Below are 25,496 nucleotides of genomic sequence, written 5' to 3' on the forward strand. Positions count from 1 at the left end.
CATTTTGGAAAACCAAGGCCTACCATTCTCTTTCATGAGTCTGAAAATTTCATGAGTAATCAGCGAGGAACAGATATTATCTATATGAGAAGATTGGAGTTGAAATGCAGTTGTCATTATCTGTACTCCCTTCTTTGACACTTTGAGATGATGATTTCTCCTAGGCATATAGTTTTTTTTTCTTGTTAATAAGCTCTTTTTAAAAAATTTATATATTAATCGGTACATTTTAGGTATACAATACATTTACATTTATCACTGGGTGTTTGTACCTGAACATGATGTATCTTAGTTCTTATTTTTTCCCCCATTACCTATGTGCCCTTCACACCCACCACCTTTCCCTATTTACATAGACTTTGTTTCCATTTTTTTTTTCTTTCTCATAATTTTTCCTTTCCTTTCTTCTCTTTCCCCTTCCCCTCCTGCCACCCCTACCCCTTTGGACCTTTTTCCTATTTCAAATTATCAGTTATTCGTTTTAATCATTTTCATCCTTATTTACACTTTCAGTTTCTCACACTAGAGATACTATTCGGTATTTACACATGTGTGTTCTATTTATTTCACTTAAGAGTATGGCCTCAATATGCATCCATTTAGCTGTAAATGGCTCTAGTTTCTCATTCTTTATGGCTGAGTAGTACTCCATTTTATAGAAAAACCACATCTTCTTTATCCAGTTTCCAGTTAATGGGCACTTGGGCTGTTTCCAAACCTTAGCTATTACAAACTGTGCTACTATAAACATAGGTGCACATATATTGCTGTGGTATGATTCTTTTAATTTTGGGGGGAAGATTCCCAGTAGGGGAATAGCTGGGTCAAATGGGACCTGTAGTCCTACTTCTTTGCGGTATCTCCATACGGATTTCCACAGTGGTTGCACCAATCTACATTCCCATCAACAATGGAGAAGAGTTCCTTTCTCTCCACACCCCTGTCAGCGTTTGTTATTGGTTGATTTTGTCCTAGGCATATAGTTTTAAGTTTTCCAACTGTGTTTAGGTACTAAGTCTGTATTTTGCTGTCTTTTTCGTGGTTCTGTTGTCTAGAAGGCATGATGGATAGTCAAGTCACTGTTCCTCTGACCTTTTTCCTCCCTCAAAATATGCATCAATTCTTCCACGTGATGGAACATGTTTCTGCACCTCCCCCCTCTGCTTTTTCTCTCACTTCTATGTGTGCCCTCTATTCTGTGTTGTCTAACTTTGCTGTCTTCTTCCCTGCAGTGGTTATTTTCAAAGTGGGCATGATTTTCTATTATGGTAAATTTACAACTATATGTTGCTGTTGCAACTTGAAAACATTTTTTCGTGGCCTTGGATTTTTAACATGAATATAAGCCTATATTTGAAGCCAGGCTTGGTGGCATGTGTTTATAATCCCAGCAACTCAGGAGGCTGAGGCAGGAGGATTGCAAGTTTGAGGCCAGGTTGGACAACTTAGTGAGACCTTGTCTGAAAATTATAAAAACAAAAAGGACCAGGGTTGTAGCTCTGTGGTGAAGCGCTTGCCAAGTACAGGTTCAATCTCCAGTACCACAAAAAGCAAGCAAACGATGCTTCTTTTTTTTTTTTTGTTACCGGGGATTGAACTCATGTCCTTGCGCTTACGCAGCAGGTGGCGAAACCACTGAGCTAAATCCCTGGCCCCAAACTATGCTTCTTGAGTGGCAACACAGTAAGAGTTAATGGATTTAAGTAGTACTATTATTTTATTGGATACTAATTTTAAAAGCAGTAAAAGCTTCAGAAAGAAGTTGCCATATTCTTATGTATAATACTATTATTGGGCCAAAATTTTTTTTAATCCACAGATAGCTATAAGATTACATGCTAAGTAAATAGGAAAGTGAAGTTTGATTTAGAAACTTTTTTCTCTAGTATTAGTGACACAAATAGCACATGATGATACTATTTATAAAATATCTCATTTCACTTTTCTATCACATTTTTAGGTCTTTTAAAGGTTTTTTGTTTTTTTTTTAATACTAGGGATCGAACTCAGGACCTTGAGCTTGTGAGGCAGGCGCCAGCACCACTGAGCTAAATCCCAGGCCTTAAAGTTCATTTTTAAATGGGAAGTACATATTACTATTTTTGCATATGTATATTTTTTACTTATATAGTATTACATACATGCAACTTATTTCAAGTCCAAAGTGTCACAATATGTGTAATATGTTTCTATATATAAAATTTAACTTTATATACTAAATATGGTTAAATAGTTTTAAAATATTTTATTCATACAGTAAATTTTATTAAATGGCTGGCCAATTTTAATGTTTTCCCTTTTAATAGTAAAGAAACATAAAACATTTTAGGATAATAGGTCACACTGAAGTTTGGCATTTAACTTGATCAATTCCCAAAACACAAGAAGGTTCATAGTATTATTATTTTTTCATAGTATTTTTTGAGGATTATCAGATGTTCTCTTGGAGGTGTGAATTTCTGCTTGTGTCTTAGTGAACCAGTTATTGAGCCTTGTTAATAACTGTTGAGCCTTGTTAATAATTATTTATTAATAATTTTCAGTTATATTGTAGTCCAGTTGACCTGGATTTCTGGTTTTTCTTAGTTAATAGGTAAAGTTGGAATGTGGTTGCCTTCTGACCTTCAAGGTACAGTTAGAATGATTTCAAATGATCTGTGTTATGTATAATACAGTTGCATCCTATATTGAATATACCCTATTTATGTCAAACTGACATTCTTTCAGTAGAAAGTGAATTGAGGGAGGCATTATTTTTGTGTTGGCATTTTTCATGTGAAAATGAGGTTGTAGTACTTAGGCGATAGTTCAGGTTTTTCATCAACACTGATGTCATTCTCTGAGTTGAGTAGTTGAATCACTGTCACATAATTTGACAGGCAAGGAATAAAAGTTTTAAGGTACTGATTTCTGTTTTTTTTTTAAATCTCAGCTTTCTTTTTCTTTTTTTTTTTTTTTGGTACTGGGGATCAAACTCGGAACCTTGCGCTTGCGAGGCAGGCACTGGAATCACTGAGCTAAATCCCCCGCCCAGGTATTGATTTCTTAATCAGAGCACTTTAGACTATCCCAAAGTAGAATCTGATTCTAGATTCTTCTTTAAGATTTAACTTTCATTTAACTTTAGGATTTAACTTTCATTTCATTGAATGCACAATTTATTTAACAAACCTTGACTGTGTATAATACAATAGACAGTGTTTAGGGCAGTGATGGTGATCCTTTTAGAGCTTTCAATGATAACAGACAGCTGGCTGTGGTACGCATGCCATAGGTTCACCACCTCTGGTTTAGTTATTCTAGTGTTACAGGAGAGGAGAGAGATTCACATATAATGAGTAGTGAGTGCTATGGTAGAGTTGTGTTGAGAGTGGGAGAGTAGAGTTGAAAGAATGATTCTTCTGCTCAGAGATGACGTGTGCATTGTGTTCTGGTGAATTAGTAAGAACTCACCAGACAAGCAAAATGGAGAACGCTTTTCTGGATAGAGGAAATTGAATAAGGAAATAGGAAACAGCATGCTCTCTTTTGTTAGTTGGCTGGTATGTTAGCTTTCCATCACTGTGGCAGACACCTGAAATCAACTCAGAAGGTTTATTTTGGCTAACAGTTTCAGAGGTTTTAGTTCATGATCTGCTTGGCCTGTTTGGGGGCCCATGTTGAGGCAGAACATCATAGTGGGAAGCACACAGTAGAGCAAAGTTGCTCACTTCATCATGAATGGGAAGCAGAAAGATAAGGGACTGAGATCCCAAAATCTTCAAGAGCATGCCTGTAGTGATCTAACTTCTTCCAGTAGTTTCCACCTCAAACAAGGTTCCACTACTTCTGGTTGCACCAAAGGCTCATGACCAAGCTTTTTAACACATGAATCTTTGGGGGTACATTTAAGATCAAAACCATAACAGTTGGTATTTTGGGGATGTAGAATAGATGGTGAAGGGTCATTAGCCATAAGTTTAGAAACTTAGGTTTTATCCAAAATACTTTTAAATAAAGTACTGAGACATCAAATTCTGTAACCTTAAACAGGGCACAGTAGTTGCAGCTGCTTAATTTAGAGGTCCAGATTCACAAACAACAAATCCCTCTAACAGCAAGGTAGAAGCAGTAAAACAAAATTTAATAAACTGTTAATTGACACATGATTACACAGAAGAAAGGGAAAGTACATAAAGTTACATCACCAGATTGGAAGAGCTTCAACACCTGAAATTCCAACTCCAATCCCCAGGAGTACTGTTATATGTCTTTCAGGGTTCTGACTGAGAAGGGTAGAGTGTCCTCTCCTCAGATAAGACTCCAAAGTCCCCCTACCAGTGAGGCCCCTTAAATTGCAGTTGAAACAAAAGTGGCAGTATCCCAACTGTGTGCATGATCAGATGCAGGGAGTTTATGGCCCCCAAGAACTGGCCAAGTGCCCAGGGAACAAACATCTGCCTCTTTTATTTCAGTAAGAAAGAGATCGTCCTTGAGAGCTGGCCAGGCTCACAAGGAATTTCTGTTCATTTCAAGATGATCTGCCAGACACCCTAACATATAATCTTTAGAACAAGGCACTATAGTATGAACAAGGAAGATTTTTCTATACTTAATTTTAACCATTCAAATTCATATATTATAAAAAACCTGTGGAGACATTAAAGAAGCTAAATTAGAAAGCAGTAGGTCTGTACATGAGAACATTAAGATTTATTGAAGATATCTATGATTCTTCTTCCTAAACACTGTGGTTTATTAGAACCAATTAGTGAATATGTTAAGAATACAGATCCCTTGGCCCCATACATTTGAATTCTTACAGCCAATTTTGTGTTTCTCAATTCTTATAACCCTAGCTGGTTCTTTTTCAAATCTGTTATATCACATTTTATAGTCAAAAAATTCTCTATTCAGTTTTGTTTGGCAAAAAAAAAACATGTTTTAGCCATTTTTCTTATTATTAAGTTGTAAACATTGGTTTTGATTGTTAAGCCAACTTTGCTTGTTGGGATAAGTAACAGTCGTAGATATCAAATTTGTATATTGCTAGATTTGATTTGCTAATGTATATATTTAAATTAATAAAATTATTTTTGAGCAGTTTTACATTTATAACAGAGAATTTCATATGTTTACACACACAGCCTCTTTCCATGTTACCATCCTGTACCACAGTGGTGCATTTGTTATAATTGATGAATGTACATGACATGTTATCACCTAAATCCCATACTGAAGCCCATAGTTTACATTAGGGTTTATTTTTAGTGTTGTACTTTCTTTTTTTGTTTTTGTTTTTGGTGCTGGGGATCAAACTCAGGGCCTTGTGCTTGCATGGCAGGCTGGTGTTGTACTCTCTATGGGTTTTTACAAGTGTATGATGATGTGTCTACGGTTGTAGCATCATACAGCATAGTTTCACTGCCCTAAAAAAATAATCTGTGTTGTCAGTTCATTCCTTCCTCTCTTTTGACAACCAAGATATTTTTACCATTTCCACAGTTTTACTTTTTCCAGAATATATAGTGGAAATCATACAGTATTTAGCTTTTTCAGGTTAACCTGTTTTTACTTAGTAAGATGCATTAAAATTTCTTCTTTGTCTTTCCATTGCTTGATAACTAATTTCTTTTTCTTTCCTTATTATTATTTTTGCTGTAATGAGAATTGAACCCAGGGCCTTTGTATTGAGCTCCAATCCTTTTAAATTTTTTTTTATTTTGAGAGAGGATCTCATCAAGTCACTATATTTGCCCAGGCTGGGTTTGAATTTGTGATCCTCCTGCCTCCACTTCCCAGAGCGCTAGGATTACAGGCATGTGCCAGCACAACTGGCTTCATTTCTTTGTATGATGTTCCATTGTCTAGATACATAGTAATTCATTTATCCATTCTCCTACTGAAGAATATCTTTATTGCTTCCAGGTTTTGGCAGTTATGAATAAAGACCCTATAAGCATCATTGTATAGGTTCATGTTCTCAGTTGATTTCAGTAAATACCAAGGAGTATGATTGCTGAATTGGGGGGAAGAGTATATTTAGTTTCACAAAAAACTGTTCAACTGTATTCCAAAGTGGCTATACTATTTTCATTTCTGTCAGCAAAGAATGAGAATTCCTCTTGTCCATCTCCTCTTCAGCATTTGGTGTTACTCTAGCTTATTATTAATAACATTTATATATAGATCATATCTGTTGATCTAGTCATTAGGCTCAAGGTCATCTATGTTTCTCCCTATGTTCTAGTAGTTTTAGTTTTGAATTTTATTTAGGTCTGTGATGTATTTTGCATTAATTTTTGTGCTAGGAGTAAAGTTTGCATGTAGGTTCATTTTTTGCATATGGATGTGCAGTTGGTTTAGCACCATTTGTTGAAAAAACTATCTTTGCTCTTTTGGTAAAGATTAATTGATTATACTTATGTGAGAGTATATCTGGGCTCTATATTCTGTTTCTTGGACTTGTCTGTTCTTTTACCAACTCCACTTATCTTGATTATTGTAATTTTGTGTTAAGTTTTGAATTTGGGTAGTGCCAGTCCTCTTATCTTAGACCTCAGTATTGAGTTGGCTATTTTGAATTTGCAGTGCTGTACAAATTTTAGAATCAGTTTGTCACTTAGTCTTTGATTGAAACTATGTTGAATCTGTATATTTGGAAAGAACTACCATCTTCACAACATGGAATCTTCTTATCCATAAACATGGAATATTTCTTCATTTATGGAGTTCCTTTTTTTTTTTCCCTTGGCTCTGAGGCCAGGAGCAGGACATCAATGAGGATATTCTTCCTCCTCACTGATCCTCTGGGCACAGCTTGGCATGGCAGCACCTGGCAGCAGGGTCCCTCAAGGCCTAGTGAAAAGCTCCCTCTGCAGGACTGCCTGACACCCCCACACCGGGATGTAGTTCCTTTTGACATATACATTTTTTTCTTTCTGTGGTACTGGGGATTGAACCCTGGGCCTGTGATTGCTAGGTAAGTCCTCTATGGCTAAGCTATACCCCAGTTGCTCCCTTTTGAAATATTTTAGTTCAGAATTTTATAGTTTTCCTCATATATATTTTGTATATATTTGTTCGATTTATATCCATTTCATTGTATGATGCTAATGTAATTTATTTTAAAATTCAAATTCCATTTTTTCATTGCTAGTATGTAATAGAATGATTGATTGACTTTTGTACATTAGCCTTATATCCTGTAACCTTGTTGTAATTGCTTTTTTTTGGTACTGGGGATTGAACTCGTGTCCTTGCGCTTCTGCAGCAGGCGGCGAAACCACCGAGTTAAATCCCCGGCCCTGTAGTTGCTTATTAATTCCAGAAATTTTTTTGTTGTTGTTGTTGGTCCTCTTGGATTTTCTCTATAGATGATTATGTCATCATGATCAGAGACGGTTTTATTTCTTCCTTCTCAGTCTTGAACTTCCTTCCTTTTCCTGTTTATTGCATTCCCTAGGACTTTCAGAATGATATTGGAAAGCAATGGTGAGATAGTTTTGCTTTGTTCCTAAGAAAGTGTTTAGTTTCTCACTATTAAATGTAATACTGACTGCAAAGTTTTGTAAATGTTCTTTATTAAGTTCTCTTCTGTTCCTAGTTTACTGAGAGTGAGTTAGATTTTGTCAAATGTTTCTTTTGTATTTGTTTATATGCTCATATGTCTTAGTCACTTTCTTCAACACTGGAACAAAGTACATAACTGACACAACTTAAAGATGAAGAGTTTTATTTTGGCTCACATTTCAGTCCATAGTCAGCTGGCTCCAAAGCAGGATGGCATGGTGGAGAAAAGCTCCTCACCTCATTAGCAGCCAGGAAGCAGAAAGAGATAGAGGGAGGAACTAAGAAGGGAGATACACCCTTTCAGGTCATGCCCCACAGTGACCCACCTCTTCCCACGAGACCCTACCTCTATCAGCAAGTCAGCTCTGCTGTCTACATAATCCAGTCACCTTCCACAAGCCCCTGCCTATGAGCACATAAGGCTTTGAGGGGTCATCCAGATATAAACAGTAACATCAGGTGACTGTTTTTTCTCATTAGACTATTGATGTAATGGATTACACTCATTGATTTTTTTTTTTAATTGAACCAGCTTCGCTCACCCAGGGTGAATTCCATTTGGCTATAGTAAACAATTCTTTTTATATGTTATTAAATTCATTGTGTGTGTATATGTATGTTAATGGGGATTAAACCCGGGGCCTTGCGTATGCTAGGGAAATGCTCAAACATTGAGCTACATGCCCAGCTGCATTTGTTGAATTAAGTTTGCTAGTATTTTGTTCAGGATTTTTGCATCTATGTTCATGAGAGATAGTGGTCTACAGTTTTTGGTTTTGCTAATGTCTTTGTATGGTATTGGTATTAGGGTAAGGCTAGTTTTATAAAATGAAATGAATTAGAAGTATTCTCTTGCATTTTCACTCAATTTAAAACACTTTTTCTTTGTTTATTATGAATATAGTTTTGACTTTGCGGATCCCATGAAACCATCACCTGTATACAAGTTCTCTGATTACACATTAAGAATTGCTACACTAGGGCTGGGGATTTAGCCCAGTGGCTCTGTGCCTGCCTCGCAAGCGCAAGGTCCTGAGTTCGATCCCTGATAACAACAAAAAAAAAGAATCGCTACACTAAGATTTTAGATATTTACCTTTAATTTATTACTGTCTACCTTCGAATAATATTATGGCACTTTGACTGTAATATTAAGAATCTTACAATGGTATACTGCCATTTTCTCCCCTCTGATTTTTGTGCTGTAAAATCCTTATTACATTTACTAATATATTTTGTTTTAAATAGTCACATATACTCTAAAAATTTTTTAAAATGAGAAAATTCTGTGTTTGACTATATTTATTGTTTGTGGTGCTTTTTATTTCCTTATGTAAATCCATGTTTCCCTGTGATGTATTCTTTCTGCCTGAGGAATTTCTCTTCAAATATCTTACACATCTACTGACAAAATTTTCTTAGTTTTTGCTTGTCTGACAATATTTTTATGTGTCTTCACTTTAAAAGCTATTTTTTCTTGGAGTAGTATTCTGAGACAACAGGTACCCCAGGCCTTACCCTGTGCTCTGCACTTTTTACTTCCTTCAGCAATTTAAAGATTTGTTGGGCCGGGGATTTAGCTCAGTGGTGCCTCTGCCTGCCTCACAGGTAGTTTGATCCCCAGTATGGGGGGATTTGTCTATTGTTTTTTGACTTGCATGAATTCATAGAAGTCTAAGGCCATTTTCACTTTCAGTTCTTTTTACATAGTTACTTTTTTTCCTTTGGACTAAAGAATTCTTTTTAACATACTTTCAGCACTTTAATTATATAGTGTCCTTTGGTATGGTTTTATTTGTATTCTTAGAATTGTTGGATTTCTTGGGTTTGTGGGTATAGTTATCATAAAATTTGGAAAAATTCAGCTATTATTTCCCCAAATATTTTTCTCCCCTGTACCTCAGACTCCAATGACATGTACTTTATATTATTCTAAAGTTACATTTATGTTTTTCTTTCTGTGCTTAATTTTGGATAGATTCTGCTACTTTAACTTCAAATTCATTGACAATTTTTTTGTAATTTCTAGTAAGTAATTCCTGGGTGTTATTAATTAAAAGAGTAATCAGTGTAGAAGAAAGTAGTTTCATTAATAATTTCTTAGTTGTGGGGTAAATTAACTCTAAAGAAAAAAGTACTCTAAACTTGAACTAAAAATAAAATTTAGAGCTGTGGGCTTAACTCAGTGGAAGAACACTTACCTAATATGTGCAAGCTCTGGGTTTGTTTGATCCCAGGCACTGAAAAAAAAAAAAAAGGCTTATAAGCCATAGAAGATTCATGTTGAGACATATCAGACTTAACTTCTGAATTAAATAAAGTCAAATATTATTCAGCACTCAGCAGTCTAAAATTCATGTCTGACATCCAACAAGGAGTCCTTCTGGAGCATCTCTTCTTATTGTCATATATATTTAGAGATGATTTTCCATTCTGGTCTGTGAGAATGTGAAATATTCTTAGTGCTGGATAAACTCTGGGAACTGTTTTGCTTACAGGTCCCCAATAATTATTCTTTTCCCCAAGCTCTCCCTCTATTCCTCAAGGAGTTTATTGGTAGCTGTTATCTTCATTTCAATAAATATAAACATTCTAAGTGACCATTTCTTGTGCAGGCACATTTAACATGAAAGCTTCACAGGAAGTTACTTCATTTTGTGTATAACAAGAATCAGATTTCCAAAAATTCATTTGGGCCATTGGAAAAAATAAAAATAAAAAGCTCAAAACCAAAACAGAGCTTGCTTGTAAAGTGCATTACTTTTGGTGATTTTGGAACAAATAGCTATGGGCTTTACATGTAGGACACATGCTGATTTACCAATATATGATTACTAGAAGTAGATCTCTAGAGATAAGAATTAGACAAAGGTCTTCCCTCCTTTTAATTTAGAGTTTTATGGTTTATTTTTACTATAATAGAAACTGCACCAGTGAATTTTCATAAAATAGATTTGCTACCTTCTCTTTCATTTTCTATAATTTTAAGTCCTTTTTGTTTGTTTATTTGTTTTAGTTTTTTTTTTGAGACAGGTTCTTGGTATGTAGTTTAGGCTGTATTGAAATTCACTGGGTAGCCCCAGCTGGCCTTGAACTCATGGTGATCCACCTGCTTCACACTGTGGTTTGTTTTTTTTTTTGGTACGGGGGATAAACTTGGGTCCTTGCGCTTGCGCAGCAGGTGGCGAAACCACTGAGCTAAATCCCTGGCCCCATGATCCACTTGCTTCAACCTCCTGAAGGCTGGGATTACAGGCATATGGCACTATATCCAGCTTTATAATTATAATTCTTACCTGCAGTACTGTAACATTTCTTTCTACAACCAGGACTGGACCTAATAACACTGGTCAGTTGGTAAACAGAAAAATTAAAGCTCAAAATACACAGATATCTTATATTTTCATTCCATAGCGCACCAGGTGGTGTTTATAAAGCTGCCCCTCCCTGAACATTATAAAAATGTATGAAAAACCACATCTGTTTTCAGCCAGTAAATATTGATAGAAGAAATATCTTCTAACTAGAGTATTTTGGACACCGTATATTGTGATTACATTCTCTTGACTGTATTTGTTGAGTCTGGAGGTACCACTGCTCTGCTGGCATGAGCAGCCAACCAGGATCGTAAACTCAGCACCCGTAACAAATTAAAGGGTCACAGTTTAAGAAAGGAAGATACTTTATTTGAAAGGAGGAAAAAGCAGAAGATAGGAAGCTGCCCTGGGAAGGGGGGAGGGAGAAGGGGCTCTGGAAAGATGAATATCAGTGGGGCTTTGCTCCTGGCTGCTTTTTTGGGTGCTAGAGCTCCTTCTACCTGGAGCTTGCCATAACCCAATTAGCTCCCTGAGCTGTCCTTGGATTAAGCTGGGCCCCTTGCCTATGTGTGTATTTCTTTTCGTGGGCTTTGTTTGACTTCTTTCTGCCTATCCGTATCTTCAGGATGAGCAACTGGTTGGTTAGGAGGAGCTTTATCCATGGTTAGCTTGGAGTTAGTAAGGGGATGTGGTAAAGTTGGTTCTCCCCACCCTGCATTCTATTGCAGGTGGGGTGGATGGCTATCTTGGTTTCTTGGCTTCCCTGCACTTGGCCTTCTCTGTGCTCTGTTAGCTTCTCTCACTGATAAGTCCCAATGCCATCTGTGCTATCTGGTTTTTCCCCCTCTCTCTCCACTGTTGTCCTTGAGACTGTTCCCAAGGGAATTTCGGTAGTAGAGTTTTAATTCCTTCTAGTCAGGATTAGCCAGAAAACCTAATGAGGCCCTTATTCTGTTCTTTCCCTGCCCACAGACCCCTGTCCCCACATATTCACCAATTGTTTTCTTCAGAAATCCATATATCTATTTAAGGATACGCATTTAGTATTAGTCCACATGCCCATACTTAACTGTGTAAGAGAGTCAAGTAAATTATTTTAGCTTCAAGTGAAAGTGGTTCTAACAAATTCTGTAATAGCTCACAGTTCTAAAAAAAGTTGTTTTAAATGTGTGCACAGAGATGCATAGCTCTTTCTAAAATGTAAAGCAACACACTAAAACATGCTTTTTGTCAGGAAAGCTAATCTGTGTACTTGAATATATCCCAAATACCTTATTTTAATTAAAGTTAAACCAACTTATTTAAACATTGTGTAGACTTAAGAGATAACATTAAGTTATTTGATTCCAGAAAATGTCAAAAATCATTTGGCCAAACTTAAAAAGGCAAACACTTTCTCCTAGTGCCAATGTGATCAATAAACTGTGCTTGTGCTTGTATTCTGCCTTAACATTTCCATTTATTAGCATTTGATTTTAACATACAAAGCTGTGGTGCAATTTCTTTGAAAAAGTTTTCCCCCCAGAAGATAATAAGCACAAAACACTAAGCATATACATTTTGTTTTGCTTTTGTGACACTGGGTATTGAATCCAGGACATTCACACGGAACTACTCTTTAAATAGCCCTTTGAAATAAATGAATACATACATACTTAAATATGCATATATATGTTATTTTTTGGCCGGGGATTTAGCTCAGTGGTGCTGCCATCTGCCTTGCAAGTGCAAGGTCCCGAGTTTGATCTCCATACCAAAAAAGAAAGATGGTGTTGGTAAATTGTCCAAGCTGGGATTGAACTTGAAATCCTCCTGCTCCTGGAGTGCTGAAATTATAGATGTGTGTCTCTAGGCAGATGGTCTTCAAAATTTTATTTACCTAACTTCAAGATAAATTTTCACAACTGTTTTCTGGCTAACTTACTATCTTTGCTTGGGTTCCCAAAATCATAGAACCAAAAGATTTGTGGAGTAAAAAGAAGAGACCATTTTAATAAGCACTGTGTTTGCTCATCTTCTAAAAGCAACAGAGTTGGGAATCTTGTTAGACACCATGTATTGTAATTATATCCTCTTGACTGTATTCACTTATTTTTTTTTCAGAAATCCATATATGTATCTAACGATATGCATTTAAGATTAGTCTACATGCCCACACTTACTGTATAAGAGAGTCAAGTAAATTATTTTTGGTTCTTCAAGTGAACCTAAGCAAAGCTTTAATAGCATCCAGGAAGGCAGATAGGTAAACCAACTTATAGACAATTTTCTGTGTCAAAATCAGACCAGAGAAAACCTAGTCCATCCAGATATAAAAAATACTGTTATTTGGGCCAGGGATTTAGCTCAGTGGTTCTGCCGCCTGCCTCACAAGCCCAAGGTCCCGAGTTCAATCCCTGGTACCAAAAAAAAAATACTGTTATTCATCTTTTTTCTGTTGCCACATTTGTCATTTAATATTGTGCAGTTTCTCTTCTCTGTTCTTTAGTCCATGCTAAGGAGTTGATTAGCTCAGTTCATGCATTGGTAATTTCTTAGTTTCTATGAGAATGAGTTCCTTAGTTCTTGTTTTTTAGCAACTATAAGTTGAAGGACTCTTTGATTTTGTTTTGTTTTGTTTTGTTTTGTTACCGAGGATCAAAGTTGGGTCCTTGCGCTTACAAGGCAGGCCGCAGAACCACTGAGCTAAATCTCTGGCCCAAGGACTCTTTGATTTTGATATCCTAGTTATTTTATGAAGTTTGTTTGACTTCTTCCATCCTTTCAACATCAACAGAGTCCACAACAAACACAATTCTATCTGTACATCTGGTATATGACTTCAACAGTGGCATTAATTTCTGCTGACTACCTGCATCCCAGAAGTGGCTGTGAAAAGTGGCTGTTTTTAGAATTTCCCAAGGTTACTTAAATTTTCTCAGTGATATTTACAAATTCATTGAATTGCAGCCTGTCTAAGATTGTTGTTGTTCCAGCATAATCCAAACCCAGAATAATGATGTGCAGAAATGAACTGAAGGGAAGCTGGAGGGTATTGATGTCTGGTCTGATAATCTATTCCCCATTTTAAGCTGAAGATAAGTGTCCCAAATTGAGATACTTTCTTTTCCCTTCTTTAGAATTTCTCTTCCTAGCTGATGTAGCTACAAGACTGTTCCCTAATTGGAGTACAGGTCCAAATTAGAAAACATTGGCAGACATTTCTACATGCGGAGAGGCAGGAAGCACCCCATGGCCATTCAGCTTAGATCTCCCCAGAAGTTCTTTACCAAACTTTTTAGTACTTTACTTTATATAATCTGTATACTGGTGTTTAACCAAAAGCTCAAGAGGATTGCTGTGCCAGTTTCTGAAGTTCCTTCTTAACAGTGTACTTTCTTTTCTGCTATTCTGTCTCAAAAATTCCAGCTCCCCTTTCCAAACTAACAGCCAGGCTTTCTTTGGGTTGCCAGTTCCTACACTGATGTTCAGAATTGCTGGCAGCCACAATTGTGTGATCATCAGGCTTACCTTGTTTGTGTCCCCTTTTTCCAGGTTTGCAGAGGTTATGTTCAGCATGAAAATTGGTGTGAGTTACCCCATTTACCAATCAGGAGTCTTTTTTTTTTTTCTTAAATTCTTTTATTGGTACATTTTAGGTATACGATATGTTTACATTTTTTTTTTTTACTGACTAAAAAACATTCTGAATTATTTAATACTTACATTTGTATTGATATACATTATATACATGTTTTGTTCTACTATAACATTATGTATCAGTTTAACAATACAAATTTCATGGTAATTTTTCTCTTTATTTATATAATTTCACCCTCCTACAGAATAAAATACAAGACTCCAGCACATCCTGATCAAGTTCTTGTGTGGTATAATTATCCAACCTCGGCTCACACTAATCCATCTCTTTTCTCAGTTTATCATGTTCCCAAAGTATTTCCCAGGACATACATATTAAAAGTCCACACATTTGGGCTGGGGATTTAGCTCAGTGGTTCCTCTGCCTGCCTCGAAAGTGCAAGGTCCCGAGTTCGATCCTCAGTACCAAAAAAAAAAAAAGGTCCACACATTCATTTCATGATAATTCTTCAGTTTGTCATTTCCTCTTTTATTCTAATCTTCTGAGCAGCACACAAAGAAAATATAAAGGGAAGTGTGGGTTGAGAAAGGTGCTGTTGCCTGGCCGTATTATCTGCTGTAGGTGTAATGGAAGAGGGAATGGAAGACAGTGAGGACTGGGCCTCATGAATAGGTGAGAAAAAAAGTCCTTCACTGTTGTCTAACTGTTTAACAGACCAAAATTCAACATAATGTAATTTATATAGAAAGTATAACTACTCATTTCAAGTTACCTGGCAGGTTAAAAGCAGTGAGAGCTGAAAGAATGCTAAATTCTCTGAAATGACAGAAGCGAAACTTGTCATACACCATCTTTTGACAAAACCCTTTTATCATCACATTCTTAGGCAAAGGACACTGGCCCTGCCTGGATTCTGACTGTATTTTTATTCTAGTGATCAAGTTTTATTTTCTGATGTTTTTATAGAGCATTAGAAGTTTCTTTGTGTACATCACTGTTTACTTTTAACTTTTTTCCATTATCTTGCTTTTGTTTATGAAGAAGGGAAATTTTAATGACCAAAAATGATACCATATTTTCTTCCATCCTTGTCATTTGTTTGTATTCTTGCAGAGGCAAGGCAAGAGGAAAATAAATTATTTCCAGCTTAATCCATTAGCCTTGTGTGAATAAAATCTACCCTTGATCTTAACCAAAAGGCCAAGAAGTGATTGTGTAAATAAAATCTAAATGTAAAGGGACCTTTAACGATATGTTTACATTTATCATTGGGTGCTTGTACCTCTATGTGATGTATCTTGATTCTTATTTTTTCCCCATTCCCTGTGCTCCCTTCCCTTTTTACAAAGACTTTGTTTCCATTTTTTCCAGTCTTACCATATGGTTTCTGAAAAAAAAAAATTTTCCTTAGGAATGTAGATGGAAATTAAACACTAAATAACCCTCTTTTTTGAGCAATTTATTATAAGAATCACTATTGAGAAATGCTAGAACACAACTTCTTGAAAATGAGTGTTCCGAACAGACCACTCTTTAACACAAATTTAGGAGCAAAAAGCAGCTTTTTATGCTGGTGACTCAGCAAGTAACTCCTGTCAGTCTCGAGAGCCTGAATAGAAGTTTGTGCTTCTTTATATACCTCTTTTTACATCTATGAAGCTTAATTCCATTGGCGTTTCCTTGGGAATATAGCAAGCAGGATTTACACAAAGCAGAGCAGTGGAGAGGAGGAGAATGAAGAGTTCCAGAAGGACTTTCTGAGCTCCTTTGGAGACAGATTACAGAAGTTGTCATGGCTACTCAGGTACATTCTACAGAGAGCATAGTTACCTAATTCATCCATAGTTGCTTAAAATACAGTTAACCTATAGTTACCCAATTCCATATGGAGGGGTGGTCTCCTCTCTCAGGTTGAGTGACAATATTATACAAAGTTCATTTCTCAGGTAAATACATAATGGTATTCTGGTTGCTTCATTTTGAATTGCACTTGATATTAAATTATACTTATTTAGTTTTTGGTTTGTGATACTGAGGATTGAACCCAGGGTGTTTTCTCTGAGCTACATCCTTAGTCCTTTCTTATTTTTTGTTTTGAGATGGGGTTTCACTAAATTGCCCAGGCTGGGCTTCAACTTGTGATTCTGCTGCCTTAGCCTCCCAAAAGGCTGGGATTACAGGTGTGTGCCACCATCCCTGGTCTATAGAGTTAAGTTTTAATGAAGGACTACTTTCATCAAAGCTTGGTTTTATCCAGACTTTCAGTGGTTCTCTGTCTTGTCTTGTTCATGATGAAGTCTAACTTTTCCTTTACTTCAGTGAGACTGTTTTCTTGATCTTTCCCTGTGCTTACTCCACTGGCTTGCTTCTTTCAATCCTTTCTACTTATTTTTCCATAGTTTTTGCCTCAGTTCTGATCCACCTGTTTAGTAAGATTTTTGTCATATATCTACCATGACTACAAGTGATTTCTCTTACAAAGTACTTTTTTTTTCAGACAAAAGTCAAACAATACTGAATAAGTTACTGTAAAACAAAAGTTCTCATTTCTAGTCCAGTCTTTCAGAAAAGAACATTTTAATAGTTCAGAATCCTCCAAGTTTTCTTTGCATTATTTAAAAATATATAACTTAATTTGATTATCATTTCTTTTGATTACCTTGTTGGAGAGCACAGTTCTACAGGATTCATGGTATTTTTTTGATATGGGGGCGTATTTCAGGAATTGGTGCTATATATTTCATATTACATCATATACAAAATGCATACTGTTTGGTGATCTCTTTTTGTAATATTTAGATGGATCAGCATGATTCAGATATTGTCCCTGCGTTTTTTTCTTTGCTGTGGAACCAGTCCAGGGCCTTGCATGTGCTAGGCAAGTGGTATACCCCTGAGCTATACTCCATTCCCCCATGAGTCTTTCAGTGAATTTTACCAATCTCATTCATTTAAATTGTCATAATAGCTGTTTCATTGTTAATATCTGCTCTGACTGCCAGCGGACTTGCATAACTCATGAAATTGTTGAATAATTCCTGAAAATTTCATGAAAATTTAATTGGCACCTGGAGATGATGAGATGCTAGCTTGGTGTTTTAGAAAGGGAAGAATGTGGGTTCTAGAAATTACAACACAGTAAACTTGTTACTACTCTTTGGCAAATTTCTAGAAAGAAAGTTATGAACATTTATTAAAGAATGCTCAAATGAGACATTTAAATATGTCTACCAAGAACATATTATGTCAGATGAACTTCATTTCTGTTAATAGGATTATCAAGTGTGGTGAATTAAAGAAATATTAAAAACATTTCTTAGTTTGAGGAAAGTTTTTGGCCATATTTTTGATAATATATATTAATAAAGTATTTACATTTAGAATAAGTATATTTGTTGTAGTTAGATTTATAATAGATTTAAATCCAAAACTACTATTTTGATTAATGTCACCCTTGAGAGAGATCTTCAGAACATTACAAGGGGATTGTCCCTGTCCTGTCTCAATCTTTCCATTGCTAATTTGGCTAAAAACTCAGAAAGTAGGTTTATCTGCTTGTAGCTTCTTAAAGCTGAGCTTGGATAGCTGATACTATAGAAGACAGTAAAAAAGATGTCCCTAAAACCTTTCATAATAAATCTCCTACACTTTTGTACTTCCTTTTCCTAACATACTTAGCATGTAACATAAATTCATAATTTAGGTATTCCAGGAAAATTATTTTTTGTCTTCCTAATATTTTTACCAAATTATTGTATGACTTTTACGCATTCCTTATTATAGTTACAGGTTTAATAATATGAATTTAAAATTGGAAAAGTCTCTACATAAACTATATATTCTCTTATGTACTCTAGGAATATGAAGCACGAACAGGAAGGACCTGTAAACCATCAACTCAGTCTTCAAGACGTAAAAATTTTGAATTTGAGCCACTTTCTACCACTGCCCTGATTCTTGAGGACCGACCGTCGTAAGTACAGGTTTTAGTGATCATTAGGAATGCCATTTATATTTCAAACTTAAATTTAATTTTGTTCATTGTTTCACTTAAAAGATACCAAGAAATAGAGAAAAGGTTTTTTTTTTTAAATTTAAAAATCCCAGTAATATATCCTAAAATAGAGGAGAACATATTGTTAATGTAGAAGCCTTATGCATATTTTGTAGAAGTCTCTATGTGGCAAAATATGAAGATTTGCCAGGTATGGCTTTTGCCAGGTATGGTGGTACATGCCTGTTGTCCTAACTACTCTGGAAGGTGAGGCAAGAGATCACTTGAGCCCCTGTTTGAAACCAGCCTGGTCAACATAGTGAAACATCATCTCAGAAAAACAAAATAGTTTTTTTTCCTTCGCCCGTTGCCAAGGCCCAAGTGATCCACAGCGGGAGCGACCCAGCCCGCGCAGGCCACGACCCCTAGGGATGCCCGGCCACCCCCATGGACAGGGCTCTGAAGCCAGAGGAGCCGGCTGAGCTGCCACCGCCGCCAGCCCAGGACAGGGAGGGGGAGGGGGGAGGAGGAGGGGGAGGGGGGAGGAGGAGGAGGACCCCCGGATGCAGGTGAACTGGAAAAGCTAAATCAATCCACTGATGATATCAACAGGTGGGAGACTGAACTTGAGGTATAATCAGATTGTCTTGACTGTCCTTCTCACAGAGCTATGAAAGCACCCATGTGGGAGCTGGGACTGAGAGAAGAAAGCCTGATAGCCAGGAGGGCCCAAAGAACATGACAGACCTATAGCAACATCTCTCAACATGCAGCAGCCACAGGCAGCTATTTCAGTTATAATTTATATTCATTTAAAAATTCAAAAGTTACACCGGCTACATCAAGTGTTTATTTAGCTACCTTGACTATGGCTTCTACATTGAACAACAGGTATGAGCCTGTCCATCCTTACAGGAAGTTCATTCAGACAGAGTGGAGAGCCCTTGGTCCCTTTCCTCCCTAGCACTGTTGGAAATGGTTTCTTTGAATATTTTAGTAGCTGCTGCAAGTCTTTTGGATGAATTGGATGGGTTTAGAAAACATGGTTTCTGGTAAGCTTTTAAACAGTTCAGGTAGCTCATCAATAGTCAATAAATCAGAATATTTCAGTGGTGCCTTTCCTCATGATTCTAGAATGTTTCTAGAACATTCTAGACAGGACCATTGTTCTAGGACAGTACTTCCCTAACTTCTTAGTCCGTAGCCATTCATTTTGTTTTGTTTTTGCCATTTTCTCATATTTATGGCATGTGCTATTTATGCCATATTGTCCTTTAAACTGATTCACATTTTTACTTCAGTTTGTCTGAAAAGGAGACTTCATGACTATAAATGGAAAACTATCAAGGAAAACATTTTTAAAAGCAAACTTTTTTAATTTTTAAAAAATTTTTAAATTTTGTTTTGGTACCGGGGATCAAACTCTGGACCTTGCGCTTGCAAGGCAGGCGCCGGAACCACTGAGCTAAATCCCCGGCCCTAAAAGTAAGCTTTTTTTAAAATTAAGGAATAGGAAAGTATCTGGCTCACAAGGGCAAAACTTGGTGACTCTCAGAGTAAGGTTATATTTTATTGTTTTGCTTATTAAATTCTAGTAGGTCTCACCTTCTCTGTCAGGCTCAAGGCCAGCCCCGCTTTCTTAAAAAGAAGATTAGCAAATGTAAAGAGGTGCTGAAGACAGAGAAGAACCAAATGGAGGCTTTCTTTCTGATGGAGTCAGAAAGACTAAGAAGCCTTGGAGGAGGAATATCTGCTTCTGTGTCGTTGAAAATACACTGGTGTCTCATCTTTGACAAAGGAGCCAACCGTCTTCACTGGAGGAAAGCTAGCCTATTTAATGGTGTTGGAAAAACTGGATTTCAACCTGCCATAGATTAAAACTAGACCCATACCTATCACCATGCACTAAACTAAAATTGAAGTGGATTAAAGATCTAGATTTTAAAATAGAAACACTAAACTTGCAGGAAGATAAGATAGGTAGAACTCTTGAAGACACTGGCAAAGGAAAAGACTTTATGAACAAAGCCTCAGTAGCAAGGGAACTAGCACAAAGAATCAACAACTGGGATCTCATCTTATTAAAAAGCTTCTGCACTGCAAGAGAAACCACCAACAGAGCTAAGAGACAACTTACAATGTGGGAAAAAATTTTTAGCTGTCCCTCACACAAAGGACTACTATCTAGAATATATCAAGAACTGAAAAAAATCAGACCCCCCAAATTCAAAGACCCAATCCAAAACTGGGCATCTGAAATGAACAGACATTTCTCAGACAAAGAAGTAAAAGCAGCAAATAAACATATGAAAAAATGTTCAACATCACTGATCATTCAAGAGATGCAGATGAAAACAACACTGAGATTCCACCTCACCCCAGAAAGAATGGCTGCTATCATGAAATCAACCAGTAACAAATGTTGGCGGGGTTGTGGGGAGAAAGGAACCCTTCTCCACTGTTGGTGGGAGTGCAGACTGGTGCAACCACTGTGGAAATCAGTATGGAGATACCTCAAAGAACTAGGACTAGAGGTCCCATTTGACTGAGCTATTCCCCTGCTGGGTATCTTCCCAAAAGAATTAAAAGAATCATACCACACCAATATATGTGGACCCATGTTTATAACAGCACAGTTTGTAATAACTAAAGCTTGGAAACAGCCCAATTGCTCATCAGCTGGAGACTGGATAAAGAAGATGGGGTTTTTCTATAAAATGGAGTACTACTCAGCCATAAAGAATAAGAAACTAGAGACATTTATAGCTAAATGGATGCACATTGAGGCGATACTCTTAAATAAATAGGACACACGTGTAAATACTGAATAGATCTCTGGTGTGAGAAACTGAAAGTGTAAATAAGGATCAAAATGTATAATTGATATTGTGAAATAGGAAGAAAAGGTCTAAAGGGATAGGGAAAGTGGGAGGGGTAGGGGAAAGGAAAGAAGGGAAAGGAAAAAATATGAGAAAAGGAAAAAATGGAAACAGTGTTTGTAAATAGGAAGGGGTGGAGGGGGTGAAGGGCGGGCAGGGGCAGGGGGAAAAAATAAGAACCAAGATACATCATATACAGGTACAAGATCCCAGTGATGAATGTAACTGTACTGTATACTTAAAATGTACCAATAAACTTAATGAATTAAAAAAAAAAGAAAAGAAAAACAAAATAAAGCAAAAACAAAAGTTGGCTGTATATATCCGTTTCAACACTCTGCTTCTCGTGTTATATGATAGGGCCATTATTTTTCTTTGTTGACATTTAATATGTACAATATTTAAGATGCACTTGTCCTTGCCATGTATATCAAGTAACTACTGTCAACCAGTTGATTTAGTATTGTTAAGATTCTATTCTTAGAGGCCAGAGATATAGCTCTGAGGTAGAGAATGTGCTTAGCTTGCACAAGGCTGGCGAATTCAGTCTTCAACAAGCATCTATTTTTTTTTTTTTTTGTATTGGGGAACCAACTCAGGACCTTGTGCTTGCCTGCTTGCCAGGCAGGCACAGTGCCACTGAGCTACATCCCTGGCCCAGCAAGCATCTATTCTTATTACTTAGCAGAACATCTTAAATTCTTTTTTTTCCCAGGTTTGCCCTTTGTATTCTCCACAATGACTGTTGTTCTTCAGAATATTGTCTGATTTATTATCAAACAAAATACACATTCTCTAAAATAAGATGACTTGTTTCTGAACTCCTTTTCCTCTGCTTGGGCTTTTGGGATCTATTTTTTTTCTTTTTTCAAAATTCTTTTTCCTTCCAATGTAAAAATTCCTAGGCTTGTAATTTTTTTGGTTTGTACCTATTATCCTGATGAAGAGAAATAAAAAATCTGGAGCCAAACAGAGGTAGAATATTTTTTAGACATTGTGAGAGAGGTGGGGATATAAATACTTTTAAAAAAAATTCTTTTTAATATCTTACCAAGAGCTTTTGAAAATGTCATGTTGAGCCAGGGGTGGTGGTGCACACTTGTAATCTCAGTACTAAGGAGGTTGAGGCAGGAGGATTGCTATGAGTTCGAGGCCAGCCTGGGCTACATAGTGAGTTCAGGGCCACCCTGAACTACAAAGGGAGACTCTGCCTCAAAAAACAAAACAAAACAAAATGGCACGTGTCATGTAAAAACCTCTGTTCTACACCAATCTTTCTTTGTACTACACTATGTTTCATACCTGTCTCTTTGTGCCTTCCAGACTATTATGTTGTCACCCTTACTTAGAATACATTTGTCTTATTTCTACCTCTCACCAGCTTAGTCCTTTAAAAGCTACGGTTGTCTTATATATATGGTCTTTCTTTTTCTTTTTTGGTACCAGTGATCGAACTCAGGACCTTGTACTTGTGAGGCAGGTGGCGGCACCCCTGAGCTACATCCCAAGCCCTGTATGGTTTTTCTTGACTTCTTCAGTCTTCAGTGATACTTGCTTCTATATAGTTTTCCTAAAAACATGTACAGTAGTACCTTGAAATAATGTTTCATGAAATTGGTTTTACATGTTATGCTAGACATAATAACTGTAAAAGACAAGCCCAGTGTATCAAAAAAGTATATAGGGCCGGGGATTTAGCTTAGTGGTTTTGCTGCCTGCTGCACAAGCACAAGGTCCCGAGTTCGATCCCTGGTACCAAAAAAAAAAAAAAAAGAAGAAATTAGAAAGAGTATACTTTATTTTTTCACTCTACTATTTTTTTTTGTATTAAATTCTTTTATTGGTACATGGTAGGTATACAACACAATTACATTTCTCACTGGGAATTGTACCTTTATATAATGCATCTTGGTTCTTATTTTTTCCCCATTCCTAGCCCTCCACCCTTCCCTATTTACAAAGACTTTATTTCCATTTTTTCCATTTCTCATCATTTTTTCCTTTCCCTTCTTTCCTTTCCCCTGCCCCTCCCACTACCCCTACCCCTTTGGACCATTTCTTCCTCTTTTACATTATCAATTATTCATTCTAATCATTGGTACATTTTAGGTATACAATATAATGACATTCATCATTGGAAATTTGCACCTTTACATAGTCTCTCTTGGTTCTTATTTTTCACCCTTGCCCAGCCCTCCCTACAACCCCTCCAGTCCTCCCTATTTACAAAGATTTTGTTCCTATTTTTCCATTTTCTCATATTAATCCCATTCCCTTCTGTCCTTTCCCCTAGCCCTCCCACTTCCTTCCCCTTGCCCCTTTTCTTCCTATTTCACATTACCTATTATACATTTAGTCCTTATTTACACTTTCAGTTTCTCACACCAGAGAAACTATTTGGTATTTACACATGTGTGTCCTATTTATTTCACTTAAGAGTATTGCCTCAATGTGCATCCACTTAGCTATAAATGTCTCTAATTTCTCATTTTTTATGGCTGAGTAGTACTCCATTTTATTAAAAAACCACATTTTCTTTATCCAGTTTCCAGTTGATGGGCATTTGGGCTGTTTCCAAGTTTTAGCTATTACAGACTGCGCTGTTATGAACATGGTTGCACATATATCACTATGGTATGATTCTTTTAATTCTTTGGGGAAGATCCCCAGCAGTGGAATAGCGGGGTCAAATGGGACTTCCAGTCCTAGTTCTTTGAGGTATCTCCATACTGATTTCCACAGTGGTTGTACCAGTGTACACTCCCACCAGCAGTGGAGCAGGGTTCCTCTTTCCCCACAGCCCCGCCAGCATTTGTTATTGGTTGATTTCATGATAGCAGCCATTCTTTCTGGAGTGAGGTGGAATCTCAGGATTGTTTTCATTTGTATCTTTCGAATGACCAGTGATGTTGAACATTTTTTCATGTATTTATTTGCTATTTCTACTTCTTTGTCTGGGAAATGTCTGTTCATTTCAGATGCCCATTTTTGGATTGGGTCTTTAAATTTGAGAGGTCTGATCTTTTTAAGTTCTTTATAGATTCAAGATAGTAGACCTTTGTCTGAGGAACAGCAGGTGAAGATGTTTTCCCACATTGTGGGTTGTCTCTTCACACTGCTGGTGGTTTCTCTTGCTGTGCAGAAGCTTTTTAATAAGAAGAGATCCCATTTGTTGATTGTTTGTGCTTGTTCACAGGCAACTGAGGTTTTGTTCATAAAATGTTTTCCTACACCAATGTCTTCAAGGGTTCTACCTAACCTCTGTTCCAACTGGTTCCGAGTTTCTATTTTAATATTTAGATCTTCAATCCATTTTGATTTTAGTTTAGTGCATGGTGAGAGATAGAGGTCTAGTTTTAATCTTTGGCAAGTTGAAGCCCAATTTTTCCAGCACCATTTATTAAAGATGCTATCTTTCCTCCAGTGAGAGTGTTTCGCTCCTTTGTCGAAGATGAGATGTCTGAGTGTGTCTGGCGTTGTTTCTGCATCTTCTAATCTGTTCCACTGGTCCTCAAGTCTCTTTCTTTGCCAGTACCATGCTGTTTTTATCACAGTAGCTTTGTAGTATAGTTGCAGGATGGGGATTGTGATACCCCCTGCCATGTCTCTGTTACCTAGAATTGCTTTTGCTATTCTGAGTCTCTTCTTGCTCCAAATGAATTTTTGGATTGTTTTCTCGAGGTCTGTGAAGTATGCTGCTGGGATCTCAATTGGAATTGCATTAAATCTATATAGCAGTTTTGGAAGTATGGCCATTTTCACTATATTAATCCTTCCTACCCAGGAGCAGGGGATGTCTGTCCATTTTCTGATATCATCTTCAATCTCTCTTTTCAGAGTGCCATAGTTTTCAGAGAAGAGGTCTTTGATTTCTTTCGTTAGGATGATTCCTAGGTATTTCAGTTTTTTGGATGCTATTGTAAAAGGAATTATTTGCCCTATTTCTCTCTCAGTGAGTCTGTCATTGGTGTAGAGGAAAGCTATTGATTTTTGTGTGTTGACCTTGTAACCAGCTACTTGACTGAATTTGGTTATTAAGTCTAGAAGACTATTGGTGGAGTTCCTGGGGTCTTCTATATAGAGTATCATATCATCTGCAAATAATGACAATTTGACTTCTTCATTACCTATCTTTATTCCTTTTATTTCTTTCTCTTGTCTAATTGCCATGGCTA

At 36.8% G+C, this 25,496-nt stretch overlaps 1 protein-coding gene across 2 annotated transcripts in view; it reads left to right on the forward strand.

Moving 5' to 3' along the window:
• Positions 1–25,496, forward strand: part of Tbc1d12 (TBC1 domain family member 12) — a 117,860-nt gene that overhangs the window by 55,301 nt on the left and 37,063 nt on the right. Inside the window, exon 3 of one of the 2 annotated variants that reach the window (XM_004838539.4) lies at positions 18,306–18,421. In XM_004838539.4, coding sequence (XP_004838596.2) covers positions 18,306–18,421 — 116 coding nt within the window. Of the gene's footprint in view, positions 1–18,305; positions 18,422–19,196; positions 19,334–25,496 lie in introns of those variants that run through there. The other variant, XM_021253077.2, reaches the window with a different exon arrangement.

This window comes from Heterocephalus glaber, unplaced genomic scaffold (genome assembly GCF_053883595.1).
Source record: "Heterocephalus glaber isolate CG9 unplaced genomic scaffold, H.glaber_assembly_v1.0 deba00001497, whole genome shotgun sequence".
Lineage (NCBI taxonomy): Eukaryota > Metazoa > Chordata > Mammalia > Rodentia > Bathyergidae > Heterocephalus > Heterocephalus glaber.